Here is a 22,620-nt window from a genome sequence, read left to right on the forward strand (position 1 = left end):
TTTTCATCCTCCTCACATAGAAGACACTACACGCAAACCAAATCAGCTACAGAGAACAGGGTAATGAATAATCTATTTCATATTCCAAAGGCACCCGCTGCTTGGAGAGAGAGAGAGAGAGAGAGAGAGAGAGAGAGAGAGAGAGAGAGAGAGAAAGGAGGGAAGGAGACGGAGACATAGAGGGTGAAAAAGAATGAAAAGAAAGGAAGAGAAAAAAAGAAGGGAAAAAATAGATGCAGCAGATGATACCGCCAGCCAGCCGAAGGCGTCACGTGACACACCTAATGTTTAAATAATAAAAAAGGGGATATAAACAAATCATTAGCCCCCCCGAAGGTTGTTTAATGCAATTTCTTAATGAACATAATAGCCACAACTAATAATGAAAGAAAATAAAAACATCTAAATGGGCCCCAACTTATCGTCAGCGCTCAATTATTTCCTTGTCAAGTTGTTATGATTTAATGAGCCCCAGTGGGACTGACGGCTGTCAGTCAGCTCTGACTTTTTGACACCATTACAACTTCAAATAGAGCCGCAGCCACGCTGCTTTTCCACCAGCCACACGCTGCTGAGAGGATCTGACAGGCCCAAGTAGAGAGAAAGAGAGAGAGAGAGCGAGAGACAGATAACGCACACACACAGATACTGAGCCAGCAAAAGACACCAATACACATCCAAGTCATTACATGTACAGCCGACTGATGTCTCGCATACACACTCACAGGTGTGGGAAACAAACGCGTGGCTCCGCACACGCATGTGAGGAAAACAAGGACAAACAAATCTCATTGCTATCGCACTTAAACGCACATTCTCTTTCTCTTCGCCATTTGATGCAAAACCCAATCACAGAGGTCATTATCTGATGAGGTTTGTTAAACTGGCGGGATTCAGCTCCCCCTCATCCTTTCTCTTCCTTCCTCAACTTAATGATAACTCTCAATAGGTTGGCCCCACATGGGACACGCGGAGCCGCACTATTTTGTTGGCCATTAATTTGGCGCTTTGAAGCCATAGCTGTGAAGTAGAGGCAGAGAAAACCCCCCACCAGGCTGCTTCCAAAATAAGACAATCCACCGGCCTGAAACAGAATATCAAATGCCGTCTGCCTGTCTGTCTGACGGTCCATCTGTCTGTCTGCCAGGCACCTCGATTGGCAGAGGTGTGTGCGCATGCGTCACGTGTGGCAGGGCTGTTGAGCGTGAGGTGATAGGAAGAGCTGTGGCACGTGTGTTAAAACCTAGTTCCAAAACCTAGTGAGTCGCCTACGTAGGCATCATCACAGGAGTGCTCCCCGTGTGAAGGCCAAGAGATGAAGGCCTAATAAAATGCTGCCTTTTAAGACACCTTCTTTGGCCAAATTTTAAGGCAGCATCCTTTGTGGGGAAAAAAAGAATTCACAGAATGCGACAACTCTGAAAAAAACTAATAAAAAAATAAAATAAAACTAAGATGCAAGACGAACTAAGAAAAATGTCCATTATATAGCTGATTCAACACCATAAAACAGCTGTACTTCATTTTGCCTAATGTTTTTTTTTTTAAAGATTTAATTTTGGGCGTTTTTGCCTTTTATTAGGATAAGACAGTAGCTAGACAGGAAGTGAGGTGGCAGAGAGAGAGGGGGGACAGGATCGGGAAAGGTCCACAAGCCGGGACTCGAACTTGGGTCACCCGAAGCACAACGGCGCTACATGCACTTGCCCACGAGGCTATCGGCGCCTTCACAAACATCGATTATTTATCCTTCGCATTGTAATTAGTTTAACAGCATGTTAATAGCGAACTTTAAAAAACTATTTATTAAAAAAGGACAAACAAAATGAAATGTTGATAAACATAATATAAAAATATATACAATATATGACAATATACATAAAAATATAAATATAAAATTGATTATTTGACTATGTTTAACACATTATGCCATTAGCTTCACAACATGCTAACAGCTAACTCTTTAAAGTCGACATGAAATGGAAGTTGAGAAATGGCTTCTTGAACAAGACGTAGGATGGGACTTGATGTTGTTCGACTGCATCGTTGAACTGAACCATTATTTTTCTGTTTAACATATTGTCATTAGCTTAGAAACAAGCTAACAGTTAACTTTTGTTTTTAAAATAATAGATCGTAGACAGCAAAGTGAAATGTTGATTACAAATACATTCAACTAACAATCACTAACACTGATTATTTGTTTTTATGCTTAACACACTGTTATTAGCATAGCAATACCCTGACAGCTTACTCTTTTGTTAAATAAACCGATGAACAAAATAATGTTGATTATAAATATAATCGATTCACTAAAAGCGTTTATTTGACTCATTTGCAACATGTATTCGACAATGTTTATCAATTAGCTTGACAGCAAACTCTTTCAAATAAATATTTTTTGTAGTCTGTTCAAAGTTGCTGACAATGTAAAGGGTCCCAAATCAGTTATTTATGAGGTATAATTTCAGCTAGTGATGCTGCTTTGGACGTCAGCCGCCTACGTAGGCATTAGACATCAAGGGAACTCACTGCGTTTTGGAACTGAGCCGGAGTGTATGGCGATACACACATAAATATATAAAAGTACACAAAGGAATCCTCACATAAATAACAAACTAACTGAAATGAACTATTAGCACATAGTCATCTTTACCTTCTTTCTTCTACCCTAATACGCAAACAGCAGGTGAAAGCCTGGAGCAGACTCCCAAATTTCGCATATTTCCATACTGATGCTTGCTAGTTGGTCCTCCTATAGGAATAATGAAGCACATTTGCAACATTGCACAGTAGAGACAAATGATGTGATTTTAATGTCAAACATTAATGGCTAAAACAAATTCCAGATAAATTGAAAGAAAGATACAGCGAAAAATACAGTACAATTCATCTGAAATGACAAATAAATACAGGAAATACATTTCTTATTAGTACGACTGACTACAGTTACTATCATGCTGTCAGATTTGATTAGTAAAGGTAAGAGTGGACATGGATATTTTCTTGTTCAAAGCAGTCCTGCTGGTTTAACTAAACACATGCGAGGTCTTTGCTGACCTTAGAGGAACAGCGTGAGAAGCTACTAATCCTGGATGAAGGGGGACTGAGAGACGGGCGTGTGACCTTTGGGCTGTGTGTAGTGTGTGATTCTGCACCGTGTGCTAAATGGTACTGCTCCGGGGGCCTTGCCTTGTGTATGGCTCACACACACACACACACACACACACACACACATATACCTGATGGATAGGATTTTCCAGTACCTTTTGGCTCTCATGCCCTTTTCCCGTCTACAAAACCCCCCAAAACTAAACATTAAACAGCAGGTTATGACATAGGTTGATGTTCGTCTTCCTGTTCTTCATCCATCTGATGTTCTCATCATGGTCCTTGTGTCCACACATCCGTGCCGGGTTTCTCTCTGGGTCGGTAAGTTTTAAAAGTAATGGACGCAGCATAAATATAAGGAGAGAGAGGGTAGACACGGTCCCGCTCCGCTCGAGAGCAGCGAGGAGAGGCCCCCTGTCACTGCCCACCAGGAATGATTCATGTGAACAATTTGTCCTAATTACTCCAGCCCAACACTTTTGTCACTATTAATCTTACACACACGCTCTTACACACTCACACATGCACGCATAGGGCCAGTCAGTGGAGATCAGTGCCCTCGCAAATTGAAATAGATGGCCAAGACGATGGTGAGGAGGATGATGGCTCCCAGGATGAAGACCAGGACACGATTCTGAATGATCCTGTGGGTGAGGAGAGGGAGAGATGGAGAGAAAGAGAAGACAAGAGAAAGAGATTTTATGTTAAGGACATTAATTAATTTAACATCTTCACACAAAATAACATGCATGTGATCGAGTACATGCCTCGCATCAAAAATGAATAATTTTTTTTCTGACTGAACTCGATAAACAGATTTCACTTCAGTCAGATCGGTCTAAAAAATACAAACTCATACTATTGTGCAAAACATGTCACAACGACATGACAACTTTGCCTTTTTCCTCACCATCTGTCTACAGACACGCTCAGAGCATTTATTTCTTTCTAAAAAGTAAAAAGTGTAGCTTGTGGCATTCCTCCAGCTAATAAAATTCACATATTTACGGAAGGAATTCTCCATAAAACTCACTTTCCTATTATCACGACCAAACAAAAAGGGCAATCCGTGCCTGCAAGACTCCATAGAATCACTCAGTAATTCACAAAGTTCTACAAATCAGTTGCATATTTATTTATTAAACATATTATGCTCAATTTAATTGTGATTTCAAGTATAATTCACAATAACAGAAAAAGAGTAACAACAACAAAAATACCGTAAAAACAGTAACATTGTGAAATATTATTGCAATTTAAAATAACGGTTTTCTATTTTGATATACTTTAAAATGTAGTTTATTCCAGTGATGCCAAAGCTGAATTTTCAGCAGCATTACTCCAGTCTTCAGTGTCACATGATCCTTCAGAAATCATTATAAAATGCTGATCTGCTGCTCAAGAAACATTTCTTCATTTCATACACTTTACCATCCATATCATATCATACAGCAGAATTTCCCCCCAAAACAGAAAATGCTGAAAAATGTCTGTCTGCTCAGAACTGAGAAAAACAAACTGTTTGAAAAGTGACAAAGTGGGTGTGTGGATGAGTACAGTGAGGGTGAGAGCAGGAGTTGAGACCCTGGGATGATCTCTCGGGGTGAGTTTTTGTCTCCAGTGTCATTCCTGATAAATGACAGAATTATCCCATGTGCTGACATGTGGAGAGAGCAGGACCACTGTCCACTCCTATAAGCAGGAGATGAATAACTCACACACACCCATTCATCATCACTGCAGCCGAGCAGCACTCTTCCCCATCCAAACACACACACACACACACACACACACACACACACACACACACACACACACACACACTTCTCACAGATACAGAGATGTACAGTAAAGAAAGCAAAATAGCATTACAATCCACACCTTGATGCTGCTGCACAAAACTGACTAGTATTCATGTGTTTATGCTCCGACATGTTTATTTTGTTACGATAACCCATCAGAGGCTTTTTTTCACTGCACTGACGAAAGGTGAGCTCTGATTGGATGCTAGGCTGGCATAATTCATAATTGGGACTGCATGCTTGACGGAGGACATTAATCAGAGCATGTTTAGCAAGGCCAGATCTCCCACATGTCTCTTTAAGTAACATTCATTATTTACACTGGCTACACACACACACACACACGTTAGGTTTTGGTATCTTAGTGGGGAATTTCCATAGACATAATGTTTTTTATACAGTACAAACTGTATATTCTATCCCCTAACCCTATCCCTAAACCCACACCCACCCACAACACACACACACAACACACACACAAACACAAACAAACAAACTCCAAGCAAGAGGACAGACTGTTCATGATGTTCAGAGATGTGCTGGTGCCTAAAGGGACAGGAAACAGCCGTGGGAGAGGGACGAATGGGAATTCTTGGGTCTGTTTAAAGAATGTGTTAAAAGATGGTAGGGCTGATTCTGTGCTCAGTGCTACTGGAGGTAAGCTTATGTCAAGATCATGTGACCCTTGCGTATTTACAATTCCTGTTAATCAATATTAAGATAAAGTACACTATCCAGAAGTTTCAGGTCAGTACATTTAAAAAAAAAATAATAATAGTCAATTATTAATCAAAAGTGACTACAAAGACATTTGTTATGCTACAAAATATTTCAATTTCAAATAAATGCTGTTCTTTTGAACTTCTATTCATCAAAGAATCCTGAAATAAATGTGTCATGGTTTCCACAAAAATATTAAGCAGCATTACTGCTTTTAACATAGATGATAATAAGAAATGTTTCTTGAACAGCAAATCAGCATATTAAAACAGACTACAAACTTTGCATATAAACTGATGAACATTACTGTCTTTTGACATATTGTTACCATGAAATGAATTTATAAAGTCAATAAGCCAATTGAAGCTGTTCTGCACAATGATTCTACCCTGGTAAAAAGGGATTAGGCAGGATCATCATTTACTGTGTATTTTAACACACAACCTCTAGAAAATTCATGGACTCATAAATCAATTTCTGCTAACCTTAATTTTCTGACCAAAACCCCAGCTGTAGATTTTTGACTGAAGTGCAAGAGATTAAATACAGTGTGTGTGTGTGAGTGGATCAGGGGCCAGGCTGAGCTGTTAGCAGTAATGTAGATTAATCTGCCTTTGGTAAGGCTGCTCTGACAGGCCCTTGAGGGTGGGCGGAGAGGCCCCGGGCAGCCCCACATCCAGAGCAAGTGAGTGAGTGGCCCAGTCATCACAGAGAGCAGCCACGCTTCCTTCACTTCAACAACACCAGGCCTAAAAACACTCTGAAAAAAGCACTGGAAAGTGCACAAATCTATTCACTGAGTACCGTTGTAATTTGAGGAACATGTTTGGGGAAGTAATTCATCCTGTCATGTACGAGAGCTCAAATACTCACTGATGGAGGGGAACTTTTGTCTGTAAACTTTAAAATCTTGCCTTATGGCAGTCCCTTTCAACTTCAACTAAATATAACCACGAATGGATCTCAAAGAACAGAAGAACCGAAACACTATTTGTACACCTTTGGCACCTCTCTCAGAACCAGTCTGCATACTTGAGAGCCGAATGATGATGTAACTGACGGTTACTAAATAATCTGTCCACAAACAAACATGCCACATTACTGTCTTTGTTTCCTTGATCTACAGTAAGTTTTGAGAACACATTTTTGACATTCAAAGTAATTTAATTGTAATCATGTACTATACAGTATAATGAATGAAAAAAATAATAATGTATATATATATATATATATATATATATATATATATATTTATTTTTTTTCATTATACTGTATATTTAAATAATTTGAGTACTGACTAATGATGCTGAAAATTCAGCTTTGCCATCACAGGAATAAATTACATTTTCAAATAAATAAAAATAGAAAACAGCTATTTTAAACTAAAAATATTTCATAATATTACTGTTTTTATTGTATTGTTATTGAATCAGATTGAAAGGTGATTCTCACAAAACTGTATTTTCTGCTCGCTTTTTTCAAGGTAAATTTAGGTGTCTTTCCAAAAAAAGGACACTTGGAGACTCCAAAATGACACCAAATAACCAAGTGATATAAGGAATCCATATAATTCATAAATTTATTCACACCAAAGCACCCATGAAAAAACAAACAAACAAAAAAAACAACAGAAAACCGTATGTTGTTCAGTGCAACAGAAGTCAAGTTGCGATACCGAACAGGACCACACGGAGATGGCAAAAAAACTAAAAAAACTAAAATCAACCACCTTGACCTGACTGCATATACCTACTACAGTACACGGATTCATTCAGAAATACTAAACACAGCAACATGACACATGGCACATGACAAATCAAAACATTATCCTGAATGTGTGTGGAAACAATGTGAATGTACTGAAATATGTGCATACCGTAGATACAATGTGCGATCACTGCATCAAGTGCGCACACATACACAGTTTGTTTGCGCATCAATATAACGGATGCGTGCTTACTGTACGTCTACGTATAATAATAAAAACTATTGTTTAATTTTTTTTACATTTTTGCAGCACATTTAATGGGTTGGAGTGATATTTTTCCTCCCTCAAATCTGGAAACTGACAAGATTGGAAACTACAACTGGAAAAGGAGCATAGGATACTTCTGTGACTAATCTATGGTTCCTCTACCTCCAGTCTCACCTGGGATGAATCACATTAAGGGGAGGACAGAGACAGAGAGAGCAGAAGAAAAGGTTATATCTGTTGCCTGTTTGATGGAGGTTCTATCCCATGCTGAACCATGTCTGGACAGAACAGAGCAGGACCCATCAAACCGCATCCATCCTCTCTGTCAAACACATGACAGAGGGCTGGAGGAGACCTGTTCATGTTGTCACAGCTCATAGCTCAGGGTAAACCTTCTTTTACATGTTCACTTTTTCTGTCTCTGTCTAACTTAGGTCGGAAAAAGAACCAGGGGCTCAATAATGCACATGTAAAATCAAATAAATAAAGGTTTCTTCAATGCAGCATATAAAGTAAAAATCATAACATTAAACTTCACTGACTCACAACCATGCTCAACTAATATTAAATATTAAACACTTCAAGTACTCACACTTGTTAAATTGTTAGCATGATCTCATGTACCAATAGAGATTTATTATGTCTAGCTGGGCCAGAGATAAGACTCTACGCAGTTCAATTCCCATGCTGGAATAAATGAATTTATGTTTTTTAATGAACCAAGTCAAACTGTAACTCTGGTAGATCACATTTGGTTTTATTTCATTGACTTGATTAAACTCACTCAGCAAAACCTATTCACACACTACTACTGCAAAATATTGTCTAAAAAAAGTTTTAAAACTATAGTAATTTAAGTATATTAACAATCATAAATTAAAGAACATGAACATTTCAATTTGGGATCAGTTAAAAAAAATTGTTTTTGAAAGAAGTCTCTGCGCACCAAGACTGCAATGAATAGATCATTAAAATGAACAGCATTTACAGAAGTACATTTTTTTGTAACAATGTAAAAAGTGTTTACTATCACTTTTGATTAATTTAAAGCATGCTTGCTGAATAAAAATATTATTATATTATTTTCTTAAAAAAAATAAAAAATAATAATAATAAAATATACAGTATGCACAGACATTTATTTTATTACTATAAAAACATCTGTAAATTAAAGTTTTTTCCTGTTCAAGAATAACTAAAAAGTTGGAAAAAAGTCACGTTATGTCAGCAATAATAAACAGATCCCCCCACCCAAAAAATTCTTTATTTAAATTTTAAAAAAGATGATCAAACCACCTAATTATGTTTTTGTTTTTAAGGGGGTGTCTGGAACCCTCAAACCCCTCTTCAATTGAAGACCCTTCAGTTGAGAATCTCTGTCTTAAGCACACTGTGACTTTCTCAGTGTGAAGCTCACAAGCTGAACACTATACGTAAGCAGGCACTGCCAAAATAACTCCTTCCAAAACCAGCAGACAAAATTAAACTGAGTCAATTGGGTTAAAAACATAAGTCTAACCTCAGAAGCACAACGCCAAAGAATGAACGACTGTGTGTGTGTGTGTGTGTGTGTGTGTGTGTGTGTATGTGTGTGTGAGAGAGAGAGAGAGAGAGAGAGAGAGAGAGAGGGAGAGGGAGAGGGAGAGAGAGAGAGAGAGAGAGAGAGAGAGAGAGAGAGAGAGAGAGAGAGAGAGAGAGAGAGAGAGAGAGAGAGAGAGAAAGAAGGAGAGCGAGTTCAAGCTACGAAAAGCCCATTTATCAGTGGAGGTGGTAGAGGAGACAGAGACAGATGAAAATAATGAGGAGTTTTCTGTCAGGAAAGATTTACAAAATCGTACCCGCGTTATTAAAATTTAAAACCTTTTTCCCCTTCTTTCCCACTATTTTTTTTTCTCTCTCTCGTACACTCTCAGTTCCCCTTATTAGTAGCCCTAATGAGGGCAGTGGTACACCTCTACGCCTGTGTGTGTGGGGGGAGGTGGGTGATGGAAGTTTACCCCATTTGAACACCACCACCACCCAAGCACCACATACACACACACATATATTCATAAACACACACACCCTTTCACAATCATCCCAAAACAAAACATCCCCCAGCAAACTCTCATAACAACACAAACTGAAAACAAACACATATACAGTCTAAAACCTGCATTTTTGTCATTTAAACCTCTAAATAAACAGCAAGTTTTAGAAGTCTGAAACAATTAAAACAGTGCAACGTAATTTGAAATAAAAATACTACGTATTCTAGTCATTAATCATATAAGCAAATTTGTGACTAACTTTCATAAATTTGAGTGTGCATTTTCTTTTGAAGCCGATAAAAGGAATCGCTGACTGTGTGAGTGGTCTGTATTTTCTTTTTTCTTTCTTTTTTTAACCACATCATGTATTGTACTGCACTGGAGCAAGACAGAAGCAAAAGAAGTGAAAGTGGGAGGAGAGTCAGCAGGATCAATGTGTTCACTAATGGTCTGACTGACGGACATGATTCTCTATGTGTGTTGGTACGGTGAGGAAGGCCTGTGGAACTGATCCTGTGTTAAGAGTGTGTGATCACACTCTAACAAAGATAAATGTTTTAGCAGGGCTTCTCAGCTGCCTTACTGTACATGTCAAAGCGGCCTTTAAACCACCTTACCTGTCAATAGCTCAGAGCTTTAGATGTAATAAAGACAGGCAATAGCGTTCTTTTGTAGTCGCTTTCAGAGTGACGTAGAGAGTCAGCATTAGCAACCGTGATGGAGCTAGCAGCTGTCAGTGAGAACTGGACTGAAGGGTGATTTTGAGATTTATGTTAATGGTACAATTATGTTTTGACCAATTAAATCCATTTGCCAAAATGTTGCCATCTTAACATCTTAACATTGGCCAATAACTGTACTCACAACCTGGCAAGTTTTCCAATAATCTTATACATTTTTTTAGTAAATAGTGTAAAAGTTAAGTTACAAAACACACCGGACACAACTGTTCTCTAAACATCAGCACTGGCTATTGAAATCTCATGTTCAGTACATGGGAAGAGCACAAACAGGAGGGACTTTACAAGACTTTTAAGGCTTAATCAAACACACACACGCACGCATACAAGAACGGCAGAAAAAAGAAAAGAAAAAAAAACTGCATTTAATTGCATGTAATTGACTTAAAAAGTCCCCAGCACTGTGTAATTTCCAAAAGAAAAACAGTAGTTTGCCCTCCAGAGCATTCTGAAACGCATATACACACCCACACACACCATGGCTACTTTAACAGGGCTGAAGTGTATAATAGAGCCATTAAATAGGGTTTTATTAGCGTGATTATGGGGTGGTGGAGCTTGCTACAGTACTCTTATCATCTGGAGCTGGACTCAGGAGCCGCTCCAATCAGTGAGGTCTGACTGTCCTATCACGCACCGTTGTGTAGATTCAGGAAGAATATCACTGAACTTTGGTTAGCACAGATGAATCTTGAGATGTTGCCAGTGCTGCGACTGTGAATGCCTCCTAATGATTTCACTCCATATCCCTCTTTCTCGCTGTCGTCGTGTCTATCATCAAAACGACATGCCGCCTGTGCAACCCACTCATGGAGAAGTCTGCTTCTTAACATGGATCAACAAACTAAGACGAGTGTAAAAGGTTATAAAGGGAATTGCTGAAGAGAGAGCACCAACACACAGGCATGAATATTGTACACATACACACAGGCTGAGACTGGCAAATCACACAGCCCCGTTCAACTCGTAGCGCTCCAACTCTGAAAGACAAACGAGCTCCTGCACATTTGGAGCAGCCCATGTGTCGGGAAGCTGTCTTTATGAGCTACACACACACATACATAACGAACACTTCTACGCCACACACTCATGTATTTTTTATTGCCCAGCTAACAATCTGACTAGAAACCTAGACTGGGATTTTAGACCCCTACAGGAGGAAAGAGAGAGGGATGGAGAGTGAGTCTAGGAGAGAGGGAGTAAAACAGAAGATGAGTTCAGAATCAGGTGCTATTTAAAAAGGTTGAGACCGAGAAACGGAGAAACACTTTGTTGGCACTACTTCCTGGAACCTCTTTTGCTCGCAAAAGATTCCAGCAGCTGTAGCCTGCTGTCGTGGAGTGTCCAAGCAAGATTCCCTGCTCCCTCTAATTTTCCAGTAGCCCGGGATCTAACTGGCACTCTGCCAAATTAGTAGCACTCTCTTGATTTCTGTTTGAAAATCTAGTGAGCTGCCTATACGTAAACAGTACTTTAAAGGGTTAGTTCACCCAAAAATGAAAATTCTGTCAGTAATTACTCACCCTCATGTTGTTTCAACCCCGTAAGACCTTCGTTCATCTTCGGAACACAAATTAAGATATTTTTGATGAAATCTGAGCGCTGGCTCACTCCTCCATAGACTTCTAAGGGAATGAAACTTGCTGGCCCAGAAAAGTTATAAAAGAGATCGTTAATATAGTCCAAGTGACTACAGTGGCTCAATCTTAAGTATATCAAGCGACGAGAATACTTTTTGTGCGCAAAAACAAACAAAAATAACGACTTTATTCCACTATTCATTTCCTTCTCTCTGAGCCTCGAGTTGGTTCACGTAGTGTTTTTGCGCAGCGCGTCAGTGTTGTACGTCACACGCATCACAGACGCGCTGCGCAAAAACACTACGTGAACCAACTCGAGGCCCAGAAAGAAGGAAATGAATTGATACACTTAAGATTGAGCCACTGTAGTCACTTGGACTATATTAACGATCTCTTTAATAACTTTTCTGGGCCAGCAAGTTTCAGTCACATAGAAGCCTATGGAGGAGTGATCCAGCTGTCAGATTTCATCAAAAATATCTTAATTTGTGTTCCGAAGATGAACGAAGGTCTTACGGGGTTGGAACAACATGAGGGTGAGTAATTACTGACAGAATTAAAAATTTTGGGTGAACTAACCCTTTAAGGCATTGTAGTTGAATTCCAACATGAAAGATACCTCAATATGGACAACCTCATTTCAAACTCACAAAATAAAAATTTATAGAAATAATACTATATATATATATATAGTCAGAATTCTTGGCACCCTTGGTAAATCCTTTTGATCTTAAAAAAAAAAAAAAAAAAACACTTCAACTCTATTACTATTACTATGATTGTCTAGCCTGGGTTTCCCCATGCTGCCTTGAGCGCAGCGCGATTTTATTCACGCTGCTAGGCAGTCTGGATACCATGGACCAGATTTTCCCCTCAGCTAGGGAACCAATCACAGAACGGGGAGGGAGCAGCAAGACGATGACGACATCTATGCGACACACCGAAGCAGTTTGTTTATATCTATGGCTCCAACATGACAGACGTAAAAATATATGCATATTTTTAGGAACACATCTACAAAAATATGCCTGTATTTCAAGTTGATAAAATAATTTAAAATCCACATCAGTTTATTATTTACCACGCCCTCCCAGGATCTATAACGTTACCTAGGCTACTTTCACTTTAATAAATTCATCATAACTGCGCGCGCGTGATCTGCTTGCAGTCGTCGAGATGGATGCTGAGGAGTTGAAGAAAAGAATAGCTTGTGGAGATAAAGTTGTCGACAATACGTCATCAAAAATCAAGTCCAGTGTGTGGGAGAAACTTGGAGTTATCTGAAGAAAATATTGTGAAAGGCTTTGCTGCAAACATTTTCGTGTTGGATAGCCGCAAATGTGGAACTTCATCCCTGAGGAAGCACGCAGAAACTGTGGTAACAAAGCAGTTCTATGGAACAGTATTTTTCATATTTAACACTGTTAAGTATGTGTGGTGTGCAGGGCGTGTTTGAACCCAGAATTGTCAGATGTAGGCTAAACGAAATTGCGTGGCAGATAAAGTGTTGTAGCCGCGTCTGTTATTAGGCTACTCAGTTTTGTGGTAACGTTAGCCATGTTCTTCATGTACCGGCCTTTTGACAGCTTCGGCTGAAGTTGTCCTTGTGTTAATTGTCGTGTGAAATAACTTCTGTATGACCTGGCAATAAACATTTTTGTAAGTGTGTCTATAATGTGATTGTCTAAACTGATTTTATTTCGGGTGCGGGTCGGGTGTCGGTTCTATTTTAAGCGGGTCGGGTGAAGATTTTAATTAGTGCTGCTGTCGGAAAACTGGTCGGGTGCTGTTTTAAGCACTGCGGGTACGGGCGGGTGCGGATTTACAAAATCGGACCCGTGCAGGACTCTGGTGTACACATAAATCTCTGACCCATCGTCGTCTTCTTCGTTGAATATCTGTCGCTCTACATACGTCATCTGGAATAATTGAAACGATTGGCTATGAGCTACGTACAGGCGCATTTGATAGACATTTGTAGCGTCCAATAAACGGCTCTGGGCATTCGTAAACCACGCCTCAAATACGAGAAAATGAACATGTAGTTCCCAGACCACGTCTCAATGAGAAGAGGTCTGACGTTAGCCAGGCTAATGATTGTCTTAAATTGCCTCTATCTATACCTATATCACTAAAATATCCCATTACTTACCAATGTACCTGCATACACCACTATATCAATATCTATATATAGCTGTTTTCTCTCTCTTTGTTTGTTTTTCTCTCTCCTGTATGTATATGTGTGTCATTGATTTCTTGCCTTGTATAAGCTACTGTTTTGTTAATTTGCAATACTTTTTTTTTTTTAAATCTAACCTTTTATTGAAGTAAAATAATTGAAAATAGGGAACAAAATGTGTTAAATGTTATATTATATAATTTAAAATATATAAAAAAATACAAAACAGTTATTTTGAAATTGCATTTCATAATATTAGTTTTCCTGTATTTTTGATCAAATGAATGCAGCCTTATATTTAATGCAGCCTTATATTTGTGTTTGCTTTTTCATTTTTATGATTATCACAATACTGTATTATTAACTTACCAACAAGTTATTGTCAAACTCCACTGAAATTGAAAGTCAAGACTTCGTTATATAGCTGCCTATATAGTGTCTGCCTAAGAAGTCTAGTAGGCAGCTCACTAGGTTTTGGACCAGAATTTCTTTCTTCTTCAGGTCTTTCATTCTGGTTTTTTTTTTTATATATTTTTTTTACTTTATCTCACCACTTTCTCTTATTCTATAAAACTCTGGAATCTCTCAATTTCATCATTCCTCACTTATTTATGCCTTTCCTTTTCTTTTTCTCTATCTCTGGTTAGAAGGAGGGTGTTGATGTCAAAACGAGGTAGCGGATTAGTGTATATCTCAGGAACTTTCTCAAGGAGGGCATGCCTGTGCTCCACCACAGCCAATAACAAGGCAGTAAATATTATGTCTGAGTCTATGTCATGGGTAAATGTGCTGAGGCAGCAGTCAGCGTACCACTACTAATCCTGATTTCCCAGCACCCAATGCAGGAAACTTCAGAGAAAACAGAAACCCTCACTTGGCTGCTCAAAGTTCTCCCAGAACCGTTGCACAGGTAGGTGTGCCTATTTGAAATAACTGGGAATTTTGAGGTTGTGATAGATATACTGTATAAGCATTGCATTAAAATGTTTTTTTTCTTTAGGCTGTCGGGACCTAACCTTTTCGTGAACTCAGCACAGGACACGCCACTGGTGAGGTTCAATGGACCAAACCACAAGCAAACAAGGTTTCAACAGGCTATAGATTGTATCTGTACTTGGAGACATATCACTAATTCCTGCTTTTGAAGACTTCCAATCTTTGACATCTTAACATTACTCTGTAATTTTTCTAGCTAGTCACTAAAATGTAAGTCTTTTTAGAGGCGCTTACAGAAACATAAGATAAAGACGCCCAGGTAAAGCAGCACTGTCTTTAACTCCTGACGTCCTCCTTTAACTCCCAATGCTCTGACCTACAGTACAAGGCTAAGCAGGATATTGAGACTTACTCGCAGTGTAATACGATCCCTCAGCAGCGCTCCAGGTTGACTGTGAATACAACAGCATTTATAAAAGCGAGATAAATTACTTTCACACAATTTGGGCGCGCTGCTAAGATTTCCGACAGAAAAGGTGGCTGCATTCCTTGAGGGAAGCAGCTGGGGATTGTATTTCCAGGCTTGTTGAAAGGGTGTAACACTAACCATGGAACCATGGGCCTCCAAAACTATGATGCTCATAAATTTTTATTGTTTGTTCAGTATTGAAATCTCATTAGAACTCATAAATCAGTGGTCTGTGTTGGCTGGTGACTTTCATGGAGAGCAGAGGAAAAAGGAAACGAAAGAAAGGTTGAAGTTCTGGACGCTCTGTGTTAGGCGGGTCTGACCCGAGGCCATAGTTTGTAACATCTCAGTGTTGTGTTACACTAACAAAATCTAGTTATGAAGAGACAGACAAATAGAGCAAATTTCTAGAAGAAAAATGTGAAGATACACAATATAATATCATTTTATGGACCAAAAATGTCTGGCATTACTCAAAGTAAATTCCATAAAACACTCCAAGTTGTTTCTGTTTTCCCCCCAAAAAGTCTAGAGACATGCTCTTTCCTTTTAATAACAAGCAACTTTACATAACATCATGCCGACATGTTTAGTTTAGCTAGAAGCCAAAGTAATAATCTCCACTCCCTCTAGTACATCCATTCACCCTGTGTTATTCTCTACAAGACCAGTGATACACATACCGCAGCAAGGCGATCATTTACAGCACGGATGTAATAAACAAATATTTATTTTATGGCTAACAAAGAGTTAACATGTAAATGTGATAAATGATATACGTTTAAATATGTTAACACCCTTTTTTTAATATGACATCCCAACTGTTCTGTTTGATTTCCAAAAACTAACTGGAAGCTGACAGCACCTGATCAGAGTGCACACACACTGAAGCACCATAGTGAAGCACTTGTTTATCCGCAAATGATGGAGAACTGACGAAAACACATTAGGGCTCAAATATTAGACTATGGACCTATTGCGAAATTTCACCAATGTGACTGCACCTTAATAAATAAAGTTTTTTTTTTAAATCTATAGAATCTGTTTTTATGCGAATGAGACGAGTACAGAGTGCTGTTGAAACTGGTGTTGAGTGTCATCCACACAAACCAGCAAACAATTACATGTAGGCCTATTAATTGGTTATCTATAAAAATATCTGTTAACTATGAAAAAAAAAAAAAAAATGTTTGAAATGGAAAAAATTCTAATTTCGGAAAATATATTATGATACAAACTCAAATACAAAAAAATCTTGCTTGCTGCTGCAGCCTTGATCTCAAATTGCTACTGATTTGATACTGAGCCTGAATACGAAGTTTCAATACGAAGCCTGAAGTGACTAAAATTCACACTAACAGGAAATGTAAAAGACAAAACCACGGCACTACATGTCTTCAGAGATGGCCATCATATGTGCGGCCAAAGATTGAGTGGAACTTGAAAAGACAAGGATACAATCAGGATATGTTGGGGGGATATAGAGATGGTTATGCTTTTGAGAGGGAGCCTTTCAAATTCCTATCCAGAGGATAAAAGCTCTCAGAAAACAGCACTTAATCAGCTCAGTGCTTCAGCTGTCCTTGCCATGCTGTGTTAAGGGAGTCACAGAGAGGAGCATCGAGTGTCCAAGATGACTCTGAAACAAAAACGGGGAGAGCGAGGGAGAGTGAAGAGTAGACCTTTCCAGCACCTTCTCAAATAAACACAAACTTCAGCCTTGAAGCTGTTGTTGTGTTCCACTTCTATCCTCAGGTGATTCTGGCTGCAAGAGGATGAGGTTGCACTAATGGAAATATGGGGAAAATAATATTAATAGGAAAAGCAAAGCCCATGACTTATGCCGCTGCAAGGTCGACCCAAAAGACAAATGGAGGGAGGTCTGACATTTGGAGATTGCGATGGATCGAAACATTAAAGATAAATGACATTTTTACATTTTCTGAATAAAATGAGAGTGGTGCCATTATGCTATATAGGTTGCCATTGTGTTGCTATGAAGTTGTGGGCATTAGAATGTTACTATGGAGTTTTGGGTGGTTAGTCAGTTAAATAAAAAGGTAGATCAGTCTAACTTGAATCAGAAAAGTATATGACTGATTATCCCTTGAAAAATTTCTAGTTGGTCAAATTAGTTCTTAAGACTTAACATAGTGGCTAAGTTTATGCAACTGGCCACAGCTGGTCTGTACAATATTTTAGGTGCTAGTTATGGTCTATAGGATTTTCCAGGAGGAAATTTTGAAGTCTTCCTGGGAAGTTCATAATTATGATGTCAGGAGCTTTCAAATCACTTTGGTTGAAGCGAAATGGCAAATACTTTTTCTACAAAAATAAATAAATAAATGAAGCACTTTATTTTTTTAACTCTTCTTCTACAAATTGATGAATAAAGAATGCACATAATTTCAAACAATTTATAAATAAATAAACAATTTATTATGTTCTATCATAATTGTACAATTATATTGCATTTTGTACTGAAATGTCAATGTTATGGTAAATAAAATAAAATAGTATTTTCATACATTTCAACAAATTTACAGTCAACTACAGATCCACTGCATCCATCCTGTTTTTTCACTGACACAGCAATGAAAAACCCACGTTTCCCCCTTATAATTATGGCATTGTGGTGGCATTAATGTGCGTTTAACTGTGCCATCTTTCAAACTTGACAAATGCACCATTGGTTTCATTTTTTATTTATTTATTATTTTTAGCATTCAGGAGAAGATTTTGTGTTTAAAGCCTGCATCATCCTCTCTTCTAGAAGCTCTATAAAATGTGCAGTTCACAGACAAACGTTGAGGTTATAATGTTCAGAAACAGTGTTCAAAATTAATTTTAACCACTCAAGTTCGTCAGCCTTAGGACAAACTTTTTCTGGGGTGGAAAAAACAGTGACAACACACTACCAGGCCTCGCCAACATTTTTGCGGATTACGTGGGAGGAGATTATTTAAATGAGGAACATTATGACTTCATAAGATCCGGAAAAAGTTGTAGTTCTTGAAAAGTGGATTCTGTTAAACAAAATATCTCCTTTTGGAGTGGACCTTGAGCTTTGTAACCTTGCAGATCTTTTTTTATGCTCAAACAGCAACATTACACACTAAATACAGTTGAAAAAGTGAAAAAGCATAATAGAACCCCTTTAAAAAAAAACTTGCTGTGTTTTTTTTTGTAGAAAAGGTACGTCGCCATCTTGCTCCGGTTTAAGTGATTTGAGCTCACCTGACGCCATAATTGCGACTTCCCAACTCATAATACAAACTCAAGTAGTGATACTGGAATAAAAAATTCCAGTGGTGAGAATGACTGATCTTTAAACTCAGTCTGCTGTCAAATAAACTGCCCATTTCTACACCAGCTCATGCTGCGGAGAATCTTCCTCACAAGCTCCTGCAGCAGAGCTTCAGAAACCACAGTGTCATCCGACATCTTTCCACTTGACACTACAACAGGGGGTTTAGTCACTTTAAATAATCCATGCCGTTCCATTAAAATTGCAGACCCTTCTCTTCCTCTTACAAAACGTGTAGAAGAAACTCGTCCCTGGACTGAAGCAGACTACCGGAGAAAGAGAGAGGCAGAGAGAGAGGGAGAGGAAACGAAGGAAAGAGCACCTGGGGATGGACGGAGGGCACGATGAGAAGGGGGTTCCTGAGTGACACTAATTCACTCATGATGACTTGCCGCTCTCCCCCCGCAGTACTGATTGAAGCGCAGGCCATCGGTTTGGTGCAATAACAGCGCTATTGACTTGTTGCACCGGCTCCATTTGGTTATTGCCCTGGAGGCTCCGATCAATAGACTCAGCACTAAATCTGACTAATCAGGCCCTGCAGCCTCCAAGGGTCAGGCTGAGGAAAACTCCAGAAAATCTATGCCACGAAAGAGGAAAAGAGGTAGAGAGAGAGAGAGAGACAGAAGAAAACACAGGAGGGGTTGAGAGAGTCCTCTAAGCTCACTGACAGCTGTGTGAATTAATTGACGAGGATTGCTGTTCTGCTATAAAACTCCTGAGCGGGAGATGGAGAGGTGGGCGGCGTGCGCGCTGAGCTGTCAAAGTGCGCCTAGTCTTCCAGTTCCTGTGACCCGACAGGTTACAGGTCAGGGGGCGCCCGTGCTGCCGAGGGACTGCACCGCAAACTAGTGTCAAGGAGGAAATCCATATCTGTGAAAAAATATGGATGTGCTTGAAACTGATTGTACTTCTTATGTAAACGAGAAGCATATTAATCATGTTCACGCAAAAAAAGCAAAGATGAACCCGCTTGTCAATGTTTGTGGTCCCCGCTCTGTGAGCCTGTCTTTTTTTCTTCTTCTTCTCAGCTTAAGCAAGTCCGCTCTGTGATAGAATGGCTCTCTTTCCATAAACATACAGCCAGCATATCATAGTGGGACACTATGGAAAATTTATAAGGGAATGAAAATCAATAATTTATACCAAAGTCAAGCACTAGGGTTTTTTTCTCCCTCCTCCACGGCTGGTTCTGAGTGTGTGTGAGTGTATCCACATAGTGAGGGGAAGAAAAGAAGAGCAGAGGTCTGAATCTCAATGCTTTGAGAGAGAGAAAGGGAATGGAGGGCTGTGACAGACAGTCCCCCTTTTCAGCACCTTCTCTCTGAAACAAACACCAACTTCAGCCTTGTTTGTGCAGTTGTTGTTTTTTCACTTCTCTCTCTTTTTTTCTGTCATTTTCTCAGTGCCCTGCTGTCCAGGATCTTTTAGCTTACATGGGCATTTTCCTTTCTGCACACATCTACTCCCTGTAGTATCTTAGGCAGACTGAAGAGGAGAAGAACACACATACACACACCTAAAACCAATACAAAAACACGCAGCATTCCCCTACATTGTGATTTGCACTGTTCTTAAGTACAGGCTGGACCTAGTCAACTGGTTCTACCACTTTACAATACATTAATTATGTATGCAGTAGTCACAGATCACTTTATATGTGGTAAAAAACCAAAAACAATTAAGAAAAGAAAATTAAAACTAAAATAATTAAAAAACAAAAGCAGAAAATTACAAAACAAAACAAATTAGTTAATAGATTAGTTAATAAATTAGATCAATAAATTATTTACATGACTTTACAAGTCTGGATGACTATGAAATTAAATATTTTAGATATTAAATTTATGATTTAATAAAAATCATGCACATTTTAATGTATATAAACTACAACATTTTAATTACTTTAATTTTTATAAATTTATGATTTCTATAGATAAATCGTCACCCATCATGTACTGTATGCACACCTGAAGAACATGACAGCTTATGGGCTCTTTCCCTCCCCAAATCAATTCAGATTCAGCCAATGGACACAAATCATCCAAACGCAGATCAGGAAATTTCAGGAGGTCATGTGGGACCATACTGGGCGGGGCATATGGGCTACTCAATGAACACCTCCAACTCAATGCTAGAAATGGCACAGGATCAGAGAAAGGCGTGGACGTATTCCTTGGGAACATACAGCACGCAAATAATTGTGATGCTGAAGGCAAACCGATTGCACATCCAAACACAACTGCGAGGTCATCATCTTTTTTCTCCAGGGGTTCACTGACCGTCCTATATTGCAATTATTCCTTGGCAGCTGTGGGCTCTGTGGATCCCCTCTGTTCTGCTGGCTTAAAGAATACTGTTTAGTTCCATTACAACTTGTGCCCCGTGATCAAACACACCCACGGCTCTCAGGTCACACAGGGGCTAAGAAATGGCTGCTAACAATGCAGCATTTAAAGCATCACACATATGCAAAGTGCCTTTTACACATGGGAGAGAGAGGCAGAGCTTGCATAAGAGAGTAATGGAGGGAGAGAGAGAGACTGAGTACAGTAGCTTTACACTTCAGCAGGCATGTTTGTCAGATGTGATCAGCTGTTTCCTGCCATGCTCCCTCCTCTCCTGAAGACGGCATCCATCCATCCATCCATCCATCCATCCATCCATCCATCCATCCGGATCTATTTTATGTGTAGTAAATAAAATACTGCCTAAAATACTGGCCATCCTTTTAAATCGCTCTCTAAGTCCACACACGGTCAAGTTCATCCGTGACCCTTCACCCCTGTACGAACCACGGCTCAACCCTGCTGTTTGCTCTCAAGCAGCCAAAGAATTCCAAACCCACAGGGCTTAGACAGTGCTCTTTCCCTCTAACACACAAGTAAAAATGCCTGAGTAACCAACAGGTACAAATACTACCTCGCTGCTCTCTGCCAAATGCACAGATGCCCCATTTAGTGAGAGGGTCTGAAAGAGAAGAAAAAGAAAAGAATAAGGGGGATGCAGACTGGCTAAGAGGGGTTTCTTTCCCTCTCCACTGCTTGGTTAACCAACTGACCTGCAGTCAAAGGAGCCTTTGTGAGCGCACTCTGGCGGTCGGCCAATCAGATCCTCGAGCTTGTCTGTCTCCAGGCGGGAAATGGTGCCCCTGGTATGCGGCGAGAAGCAGAATGCACAGACAGACAGGCCGGCTGCCGGCAGGCCCTCTCTCTTTCTTTCTTTCTCCCTCTGTCTCAAAAATGCCCAACCTCACTTCACTGAGGGGAAAATTACCTGACTGGCCCCTAGCCAGAGGACCCGCCTGCCCCAGCACCACTTATTTATTTAATAGTGTACCTCTGCCCTTGCCTCTCCATGCCCTGACACCTACTGTCTGCCAGCTACAACACATCCACACACACTCCCTGGAACCCTGAAAAAGCTTTTAAAAGTCCAAAGAGCTTCCTAAAGCAAGGTGTGAAACCCACCTAGCAGCCTGAACCCAGAGGTCAGAGGGTGCTCACTGTTACCCTCTTTCCACCCAAATGGTGCTGGTGCTTGTGCCGGAGTCAGTGTTTGACCAGGAGAATTGTGAATCTTTCTCAGAACTTTAAAGCCAAAAAATGATGCAACTGACTACATTACTACATAACCTGCTCACAAACAAGCATGCATGCATGTAACATTTGATTTACATATAATCATTTAGCAGGCACATTTTTCCAAAGGGACTTACAAATGAGAAACACTGCAAGCAATTTATCATACAAGAGCCAACGATATTGGAAG

At 39.5% G+C, this 22,620-nt stretch overlaps 1 protein-coding gene across 4 annotated transcripts in view; it reads right to left on the bottom strand.

The window, feature by feature from the left end:
* Positions 1–2,785: 2,785 nt before the first annotated feature.
* The window catches only part of vti1a (vesicle transport through interaction with t-SNAREs 1A), a 134,286-nt gene continuing 114,451 nt past the window's right edge, over positions 2,786–22,620 (bottom strand). For all 4 annotated transcript variants that reach the window (XM_084433612.1, XM_084433614.1, XM_084433611.1 and 1 more), the window contains one exon: positions 2,786–3,755. In XM_084433612.1, coding sequence (XP_084289738.1) covers positions 3,662–3,755 — 94 coding nt within the window. In that variant the 3' untranslated portion in view covers positions 2,786–3,661. The remainder of the gene's footprint in view (positions 3,756–22,620) is intronic.

This window comes from Rutilus rutilus (genome assembly GCF_951802725.1).
Source record: "Rutilus rutilus genome assembly, chromosome: 16".
NCBI classification, from domain to species: Eukaryota; Metazoa; Chordata; class Actinopteri; order Cypriniformes; family Leuciscidae; genus Rutilus; species Rutilus rutilus.